Source organism: Asparagus officinalis, chromosome 1 (assembly GCF_001876935.1).
Source record: "Asparagus officinalis chromosome 1, Aspof.V1, whole genome shotgun sequence".
NCBI classification, from domain to species: domain Eukaryota; kingdom Viridiplantae; phylum Streptophyta; class Magnoliopsida; order Asparagales; family Asparagaceae; genus Asparagus; species Asparagus officinalis.
The window spans coordinates 78252073-78263076 of NC_033794.1; the positions used below are offsets into that span (position 1 = coordinate 78252073).

Consider the following 11004-nt stretch of genomic DNA (forward strand, 5'->3'; position numbering starts at 1 on the left):
CTGATCGGGCACTTTGATGTGGTACCCACTTTGCTTTTCTACCATCTCTTTGAATTCTTTGAATTTCTCTAGAGCTTCGGATTTCTCCTTCACGAAATAAACCCAAGTTTTTCTGCTATAATCATCAATAAATGTGAGAAAGTACCTATTTCCTCTAAGAGAGACGACTTCAAATGGTCCTGCAATATCTGTGTGGACCAATTGTAGCAGCTCTGTTGCTCTTCTTGACTTTCCAACTTCAAAACTTCTTCTATGTTGCTTGCCCTTCATACAACCTTCACATACCTGGTTCGAATGATTGATTTGCAGCAATCCTTTCACCATTTTCTCCTTCCACAGAAGATTTAGGCTACTGAATGCGAGATGCCCGAATCTCAAATGCCAGAGCCAAAACTCATCCTTCATAATCATCTTTAAGCACTTGACAGGGTCAGTATGAATATTTAAGGTAAATAGTCTATTTCGAGACATGTTCACCTTTGCAATTACTTCATTTTTATTCTTGATAGTGAGGGAAGGTCTTTTAGATATATATCATAGCCTCTTTCAAGGAGCTGGCCTAGACTAAAAATATTATTTCGTAGTGCTGGAACATAATAGACGTCAGAGATGTACCTATTCTCGCCCGTCTTTGTTTGGATCATTATCTTGCCCTTGCCTTTCACTGGAATCTTTGACTGATCTCCAAAGGTGACATCTCCTTGTACCGTCTCGTTCAGCTCGGTGAAAAGATCCTTGATGCCGCACATGTGGTTACTAGCACCTGAATCCAGATACCAGATATCTTTATTCTTGCTTTCGCTCTCCTGGTACGTCAGCAAGACTGTTGAAGTGTCTGGCTGCTCCCTTTCTACAAAGTTATTTCTTTCTGTCACTTGATTTGATTTCTCCCAACATTCGTAGCTGAGATGGCCGTATCTCTTATATTTGTAACACTGTGGCTGAGATCTATCCTCCTGGTAACTTCTTCCTTGTCCTCTTCCTCGTGTGCCATGACCTCTTCCTTGATCGAATGATCGTTCACGGTCTCTATGTTGATCTTGATTTTCATGGCCTCCTTGGTACCGTCTCCTACGACCTTGCTGGAAGTTTGAGCCACCTCGAAAGGAGCCTATGCCTCTGTAGCCTCCACGTCCTCTTCGACTATCTTCTTTGATAGTCATCTTACTCTACAAGGCTTGCTCTAGATTCTCTTTTTGATTTGAACTGATATTTATATATTGTTCATAAGCTTGCAGAGAACCTTGCAGCTCATCAATAGAAACTTCGGAGAGATCTTTAGACTCTTGTATTGCCGGAATAATATATTTGAATTTAGAATCTAAAGTCATAAGTATCTTCTCCATAATTCTTACATCATTAATTGCTTCTCCATTTCTCTTCATTTGATTAGTTATTGTCTGAACTCTACTAAAATAGTCTGATATTGATTCTGTAGCTTTCATCTTCAAAATTTCAAATTCAACTCTTAATACTTGGAGGCGTACCTTTTTGGCTCTTTCCGCACCTTGATAGGATTTTTGTAAATCTCCCATGCCTCTTTAGAGGACATGGCGTTGAAAATCTTCTCAAACACAGATTCATCTACGTCTTGGAATATTAGGAACAAAGCATTTTTGTCTCTTTTTCTGACCTCCTTTAGCTCATTCTTCTGTGTGGCGGTGAGAGTTACTTCTGCTGCAGGTGACTCGGGTTCAGTGTAACCATTCTCCACGAGCTCCCACAAGTCTTGCGAACCGAGCAAGACTTTCATCTGGATACTCCAGTTGTCGCAATTGGTCTTTATCAGCTTAGGAATCTGTGGCTGGATCATGTTCGCCATTTCGATTGGCCCGCCTAGATCGAACCTTGCTCTAATACCACTTTGATGGAATTTGAAGAACACAACCCTCTACACAAAGGAAACTTTTATTGATAGAACACTAGGGAGTACAATACTTACTCTTACAAGAGCACCTCACTTTCACACAACTTTTTATTTTGGTGAATACTCACACAAGCCTACACTACACACTCAAGCTTTCAAGCTTACTTCTTGCTTGCTTGCACAAATAAGAACCCCAGACCCCTATTTATAGTTGTTTAAGAGGACTAGGAAGTGTGTAGAAGAGTTAATCCTAGCCATACATTAGTAAAAAGTTTCTAGAAGAATAAATACTAGCCATACACTTGTATCTTACTAGAAACTTCTTTGTAGATATTTTGTAGGATGTTACTAGAAAGAAGTTCTAGAAAGTTGTTCTAGAATACTAGAAACTTCTTTGTAGATATTTTGTAGGATGTTACTAGAAAGAAGTTCTAGAAAGTTGTTCTAGAATAATCTAAGTTGGTGGGATGTTACTAGAAAGAAGTTCTAGAAAGTTGTTCTAGAATAATCTAAGTTGGTGAGGAATTCTAATACCTAGCAGTGTTGATACTAATTGCTAAGTTAAGGTATAGTTTTTCTAAGAATTCTCACCATGACCCCTCTGTCATTCTTGAATCCCTCACTGGTTGTTGACTTTCTTTGTGTGAGGTGGCATACAATATTTTTTTCAAATTAAATATATAATAATGAGTGCACTTACTTTCTTTGTGTAAGCGTTTCATTTGCTATCTCCTTTCTTTTTTTTTTGTATTATATAGTCTGCTTCATTTGCTATCTGCTTTAATTTTTTATCATATACTTTGTATTGAGGGCAATGCAAAATTTCGGCGTGGGAATGAGGACTAGTTATAATTTTTCTTTATCTTTTCTTTTCTTATTTTATTTTATCCTTTATTTTCTTTCCCTTAAATAAAATATGTCACTTGTCAACTTGATAATGTTAATTAATAATTAATTTCTTGATGAATTTTTAAACTTTCAGTTCTTCAATAGGTTTACATTTAAGTTAGCCTTTTTGTGATAACTGTAAATAAAATTTTAAGAAATAATTTTTAAATTATTATTATTTATTACAACTCTATTTTAAAACTTTATTTGAAGTAATAAATTTTTTTTTATGCTTAACTTAGAGTGGATAATAATTTCTCAAGTATTTTTTATGCAAATAAATGTCCAAATATATTTAAAAGACTAGAAGTGTGAAAAATAGGTACCAATAAGAATCTTGAATTTTAAAGTTGACTAAGCAATTTAACCCAAATAGTATTTCTATACTTAATGATCTAAGCCCAACTGGGTAGGAATACATTAGCCCACAGCTCGTTACATGGTTACTTAAAAAAGCTTAGTAAAGTAGAAAATTGCCATGAAGTTATATATATTATACTTAATAGTCTAAGCCCAACTGGTAAAGAGTTAGCATGTGCTTTTCAAAATTTTAAATAAATGTCCAAGTTAATCTTAGTTTTGTGAAATTATAATGAAAAGTTTTGGGAAAATGTGTCAAGACCCTAAAATGAAGAATCTGAGGCGGCCCAGCCCCACTAATTATTTCAGTTACTTTTTAGCCCCAAAAGAGTGTCAAAAGTATGGCCCAGCCCCAAAGCCCACCTATATACATATACCGTGTGTATTTTGACAAACCTATCGAAAATACCTTCTTCTCTCTCCCAGAAAATCAGCTCGTTGACTCCTCATTCCGGTGATCTCTTCCATCGCAGTTAAGGGGAAACGACGACGAAAAGCGAGGGAAAAAAGCATGGGTTCCCTCCATTATAGGTCCACTTCATCATCATGGGTTATATATTGTCTAGTTTTATCTCTCACTCTCTCATTTATAAAATTAGGGGTTTTTTCTTCAACTTTCAACAACCCGTTATGCGCTTTAAATCCCCTCAATTACTCCTCATAATTGTTCTCATAACTTTCAACCATCCCCCAATGGCCGCCAATGACTTGATTTGCATAGTGTCTTTAGGCAAGAAGGTCATATTCTTGATGCTAAGTTTGACAATAAGTTTTTTTGAACTGAAATTTAATGTGTCTGAAAGACTGAAAGTACCTCAAGAAGGTTTATCATTGATATATAAATCTAAGAGGCACCCCAACCTGAGTTTTTTAGTTGATAATGAAGATGATTTGAAGTGCATGTTGGAGCATAATCGAAATATTAGTTGTACGGAGATTCACATGCAAGCTGCTGTTAATATAGAGTGTTCCACTTCTGGAAAAAAATTAAAAAGTTATTACTGAAATGTAAGTAATTAATGTACTCTTTATATCATTAGGTTTTGTGTGATGTAAACATAGTGATTTCAAGTTTCAAGGCACAGTCGAAAAACATTTTAAGTGTTTTTATTCTTCAACATTCAAGAACCACTTATGCACTAAAAATTCCCTCAATTACTCCTCATAACTATCATCATAACTTTCAACAACCCCCAACGGCCACTAAAGACTTGATGTGCATGATGTCATTAGGCGAGAATACTATATTCTTCATGATTTGAAGTGCATGTTAGAGCACAATCAAAATACTAGTTGTACGAAGATTAACATGCAAGCTGTTGTTAATATTGATTGTCCTACTTCTGAAAAAATCAGAAAGTTATTACTGAAATATAAGTAATCAATGAACTCTGTTTAAAACTGGGCTTTGTGTGATGTAAAAATTATGATTTCAGGTTTCGATGCACAGTCGAAAAACATAGTTGTCATCTCTAATGGTTAGATGCTAACTCTTCATCTTACATGTTAAGTTTCTACAAGATATGTTAACCTTTACATGAACATGTTAACTTTCATGTGACCATGTCAAAATTTTTATGAAGTTGTTAACTTTTTTTGTAATGTAATAACTATGCATATTGTCTATTAAATTCCACTGCTCTATGTTATGTTTTACGGAAAATATTTAATTTTACTCCTAGTCAGTTAACGCTCACAGTTACCTCTTTGTTTACATAAGAAGCTGTTAATTTAAAATATCAGAAGATAATATTATACTATAGTATACAGGATATCTCACAGGATGATTAATTTGTGCAGTAGTGATGCCTCTTTGAATGCAGAATATAGTCATCCTCCTCTAGAAAATGCTTCTAATTCTGAAAGAATCCAAAATGATTGTCCGTCTGGTGAGAATGTAATGAGAGCTGATGATATTCTCAATAATATTTCCATCATTTCTCAATGGTGGCATACAACATTAACTAAAAAAGGACAACAATTTGAAACTATAAATGAATTGAGACTAGCTTTGCAATACTATTCTATGGGGAAAAGTTTGACTATGAATTTGTAAAGAATGAACCCAAACATATCCGAGTTTATTATCAATATAAGGAGATATATGGATGCCCTTAGATGCAGTTTGCATCTCCTGTTAAAAATGAAAAAAAATATGAAATCAAAAGGTTTGTGAATGAACACAATTGCGAACAACATACTAACTTGTCAGGGCAATCACGGGCATCTTGCAAATTCATAGCAGCCCAATTACAACCTGTATTAAAGGTTCGACCAGAAATCCGCCCAATTGATGTACAAAAGGAGTTCCTCACTCGATATAGATTAAGACTTGAATACATTAAGATATAGTGAGGCAATGAAAGAGTACTAGAGGATATGTACGGTGATAGTTATGAGTCTTATGATCAATTAAGATGGTAAATTTTATAGTTATTTTATTAAATGTGCAAAATTTGTTACTAGCCACTTATAGTACAATGTTAGTTATTAATTTATCGTGCAATATATTACCCTTAGACTTTTCATGTTAAGTTTCATTGATATATTTCAGCTATCACCATGGGATGTTATGTTTCATGAATAACTGTTACCTTTTATGTGAAGATATTATCTCAGTTAGACAATACCTTTAATAGTTAGATGTTAATTTTAACTCTTAGACGGTAATGTAGTTTAAAAAATTAATTCTTATTTTCTCCAATGTATTATATTTACATGAAATATGGTCACATTGTTGTACATGTATGAGAAAATGGTGAAGCAAACGAATCCAGGAAGCTACATTTGCATTGACTAGAATGAAGAAAGGTTCAGAAAACTATTTATATATTATGCTGCTTGCATAGTTGGTTTCTTAAATGGGTGTAGACCCCTATTATTTTTGGATGAGACCTTTTTGAAAGACATATACAAAGGCATGTTCCTGAGAACCATAGCATATAACAGAGACCAAAGGATATTTCCACTTGCATATTGCGTACGTGATCAGGAAAATATAGATAATTAGAGATGGTTCCTTCAAAGCCTATAGTACATATTGTATGAAAGGTCAGACCCATGCAATCTTCCCTACCAATTGGTAATTATTTCTGATACCGACAAGGAGATTCGAGAAGCCGTGAGAGAATATTTTCCTAAAGCAATTCACTCAAGATGTGTTCCGCACCTGGTTAAAAATTTTAGATCAAAGCTAAAAGATTTAGGAATGAAGGCAAATGACACACAAGTTTTGGGGAATTTTCTCCAATCTGCTTGCTATAAATATACTATAGTGGAATAAAACGACTATATGAAGGAAATTTATGAGATGTCTCTAGCTGCATATGAGATTACAATTAATTACTCGCCAGAGCATTGAGCAAATACATTCTTCCCTGACATTAGGTACTGCATTCAATCATTATGACGTTTTGCAATTGATGTTAACTATATCGCATATATGTGAATTTTCCTTTCTATAGGTTAACTATGACTGGTATATGTTAACTTTCATCTTTTTATGTTAACTTTCACTATTAAAGGTTAAGTTTTGTGGTTACGTGTTAATAATATTATATATTGGATGCATCAAAATTTTTATTATTTTGATGTTTGCAGATAAGGTCATATGACCTCTAATATCACAGAATCCTTTAACAGCTAGATACATGAAGCTCGATTATTACGTATATTGCAATTGGTGGAGCATATCCAAAAAAAAATTATGATTCGCATGAACAACAGACGCATAATGGCTGATAAGTGGACAAGGTATCTTTGTCCGAAAGCTGAGCAGATTGTTAGAGAAAATATAGAAAAAATAATGTACTTTAGAGATTAAGCAATCTAGAGATGATATATTCGAAGTGCAATCATATAGAACTACTCACGTTGATTTAGAGAAGAGGACATGCACTTGTCGAGCTTGGAACGTAACTCGTATTCCTTATGTTCATTCTTGTGCAACCATTATTTATATAAAAAGAGATGTATATCAATATTGTGATTGGTTTATGTCCGTAGACATGTTTAAGAACAGCTACAACGAAATACTATATCCCATACCAGATTATGAGAAGCGAAGTGCCTAGGGATGAAATCTAGATTTTGTCACCAATTACCACTACGAGGAGGGGAAGAAATAGAACCAGACGCATAAACAACAGAACCATTTACAAACATTCAGTCAAATGTTCTCGATGCAAAGCTGAGGGTCACAATCAAGCAACTTGCAATGAGCCAATCAGTGATTAGTGTGGACTGCTTCTTACAACAATACTTTTGCTAGAGAAATATAGGTTGTCCAGAATTTTGCAGTATATTATGAAAGACTTTTATAATCTGTGAAGTTGTAAGACTAATCATATTGTTTATTGAAGTAATATCCGCCGCAATGATGCAAGATGTTTTGTGTAGTGTACTTGTTTATGTTAACATGTTAATTATCTCGGTACTATTACTGCTTTTAGTTGAAAAGATTAACTTTCAGCCAAATATTTTGAGTTTAAATTGGTGACTGTTCCAACATCTAGGTGACTGTTCCAACAGCTAGCTGCCTGACTGCTCTAACAGTTATATTCCAACGACTAGCTTATTGTTCAAAATGTAATATATAGTGTGAACAAAGCAATGCTACAACCTCATCAGAAGTTCTATCATCCCTTGATTCTCATTTTGAGATTGTGAGATGAATACATCGGAGGGGTATCAAGCACTAGAATAGGTATGTTATTTCTGCAAAATTCCAACACCCCTCAAGCAGTGGAAAAATGGGAGGAATAAAGGTTGATACTTCTGGGAATGTGCAAAGTTCCCAAATAAGCAATGCAAGTTTTTTGCTTGGGCTCACAATGCTAATATAATGAAGGATAATATTCCAGTTTACCAAGAATTGCCCATTGAAGATGATATAGCAGCCAAAAAAAAAGTTGAAGAAAGCATTGAAGCAATCAAACAGTGAAGTCAAAAAATAGAAAATTTGTTCATTCTTTCTATGTTGTTTTTCTATGGTTCTAATTTTCTTAAACATTGTGATTTGTAAATTAAAAATAAATTGAAGAAACTTTAGGTTGTAATTGAACATTGTGATTTATAAATTTTATTAAACATTGTGATTTGTAAGTTTATTAAACATTGACATGTTAATTTTTACTGAAACTATTTAACTTTCAGATGGACATGTTAACTTTTATTGAAGGTGGTTACATTCAGATGGACATGTTAACTTTTACTGAAAGTGGTTAACTTTCAGTTATATTTCGTAGGTACATGTCATCTTTTCTTTATAACATGTTAACTTTTACTGGAATATGTTAACTTGACGGATGTAAATGCTAAGTATTGCCTTTTCCTACTGACGTTCAGGTTAACATGTAGTTTTTTCCATTTGAACCTGTTAGATATATGTTGTATCAAAACTAAATAACTGTTAAATACATGTGGTAGCAAAAATACCAGAAATACAATAACAACAATAAAGTTCAAGCTTGCGGCGTAGTTTGTCATCCACACTATCAACCATTTACACAACTAAATTAATATACAAGAAATTTTTGTTCCCATCCTTATCTGTTCAATTCCTCAATTTTTAGAACAACTTTCACCCATCCTTTTCTAATGTCCCCCCTTGATTATTTTGTTCCCATCATTCCATTAGAAGTTCAGCTGCAAGCCTGGTACGGATAACGTTAGACTCGTCATCGGGATTAGTTACCTGAATCATATCAACCCCACGAATTTAGCCTTTATATATAAGGGAAAAAACCCACAATCAAAACTGCATGATATAAAGTCCAAAGCTAGTTAGATAAATGATGCGGGATAAAATAAAAAAGATTAAATTTATGAAATACTAACATTCCAGTCTGTTGCTCGCAAGGGATGACTTCATATCTGAACTTTCTCTAAATATTATGGGGATCAAAACCAGACTTCATATGATCCATGAAACTAATTACATTATTCACTAGTTCAATATACGCACTATGGCCAGCCGAGCTGTAATTCTTAATAACGTCCTCATCCAACCTGACTTCAGCAACATGCTAGTGGTCCTGACGCTCAAGCGGGATAAGGAGTATACTCTTGGTCGCAGCAACATGCTTTTGTATAAATGAAGTGTACAAATGTAGAAAATCAGGAGTCTTTGCATAAAGGCTATGCTGTATTACCAAGAAGATAATGTTATGCCAGTTGTAAACAAGAGTTAAAGAATCTTAGGAGTTTAAAACTAATGCTTACGCAAAAGAATGTTGATACAACCCTATAATTCTTGTTCAGGGATGCAATTTCTGGTATCTCTAGCCATGCGCTTATTCTATCTATAAAAGCTTCCATGACTTGTAAATTTACCATGCAAGAGATGCAAATTAAATTGCATAACAACACAACACAAAAAAAATTCTAGAAATGCATATATTTAACATATTAAACTTGTATGGTCATCGATACGGCCTCCACGTAGCAGATAAAGAAGCTCCAAAGAATCAATACTACTGTTCAATGTATTAACAATAATACACGACCTGAAATATAAAAGTAAGATACAAACGTTAGCAGTTGCTGATAAACATGCACATGTAACAGTGAAAGCTAACATGTTCAAGCAAACATTAACATAAATGGGTATAAATTAACATATATCTAGAAATATTAACATGTAACAGTGAAAGCTAACATGTTCTGGCAAACGTTAACATAAATGGGCATAAGTTAACATATATCTAGAAATATTAACTTGTATATAGAAAAATTAACATGAATGTATAAAAGATCCCTGACAATATGCAGCATGTAACAGTGAAAGCTAACATGTTCTAGCAAACGTTAACATAAATGGGCATAAGTTAACATATATCTGTTAATATTAACATGTATATAGAAAAATTAACATGAATGTATAAAAGATCCCTGGTAATATGCAGCCAAACATTAAGGAGAATTACTAAACTTGCTGATGGATTTTTTGATTGTAAAAATTTAAGACCCATCTGTTCTCATCTAGTGTGAGCTTTGCCGCTACATGATGGGATATTCTAAAGTTGTGAATGAAGGTTCCTTCACTATCAACCAAGCGTATGCTAAAATTATCAACATTAGAAATACCCTCGTTTAACAACTTCAGAAGAGCCTCCTCCTTCTTCTTGATTTTCCTGTTCTTTAGAATATCCCAACTGCATTCATCAGGCATACAGTTGTACCTAATTTTTTCCTCTCATCATCATTATGGTGTGATATTGTAATTATCTCTGGACGAACTTTCTTCTTCTTTTATTCAATGAAAGGGGTCCGGACTAGTTGTGTTTGTGTTCTAATCCTGGTACTTGGTCCCCTTGTCCTCTTTGATACTAATTTCTTCGATCTCTTTTGATAAACTTGTGCCTCCTTTTTCTCCTTCTCTTTCTCTTCCTCTTTCTTATCCTTCTTTTTCTGTTCCCCTTTCTTCTCTTCTTTTTTATCTTCCCCTCCCTTCTCTTCTTATTTCTCCACATTCTCACCATCATCTTCTTCCCCTTCTTTCGCCTCTTCAACTTTCTTCACATTCTTGACTTCCATTTCTTGTCATTCTTCCATCTCTACCTCCTCCTCTTCTTGCGCAATATCTTATTTTTTTCTCTTCTACTTCATCTATTACCTTCTCCATTCGCACAACCTCCTCCGCATTATAAGAAGCATCCTTTCCAATATTGGTTATATCATCATAATCGAAGCAACCAACATCATCACCCTATTAATATAATCAATACTACTTTTCCTCTTCTTCTCTGCAACCTTTGTATGCCTATCATTCTGGGACATAATAGCCTTCATATTCTTCTTCATGTCTTCGGGGTCAATCAGGTCAACAGTTCCTTCATAGATCTCTAATTTCTTGTTAAGTCATTGTATCTCCTTTGAGCAAGCATCCT

General features: G+C 34.2%; 1 protein-coding gene across 1 annotated transcript; it reads right to left on the minus strand.

The window, feature by feature from the left end:
* On the minus strand, positions 1170 to 1822 carry LOC109836228. Its single transcript, XM_020404097.1, has 2 exons — positions 1508 to 1822; positions 1170 to 1445 (listed from the first exon to the last, which is right to left on the minus strand). Exons 1-2 carry the CDS (start codon positions 1820 to 1822, stop codon positions 1170 to 1172), a joined length of 591 nt encoding a protein of 196 aa, XP_020259686.1.

Excerpts from the sequence above, each read along its gene's own strand:
- LOC109836228 (XM_020404097.1), bottom strand. The coding sequence starts at position 1,822 with ATGGCGAACATGATCCAGCCACAGATTCCTAAGCTGATAAAGACCAAT. Across the intron at positions 1,446-1,507 it reads TTTACAAAAATCCTATCAAG|ATGAAAGCTACAGAATCAAT; the intron begins GTGCGGAAAGAG and ends GAAATTTTGAAG.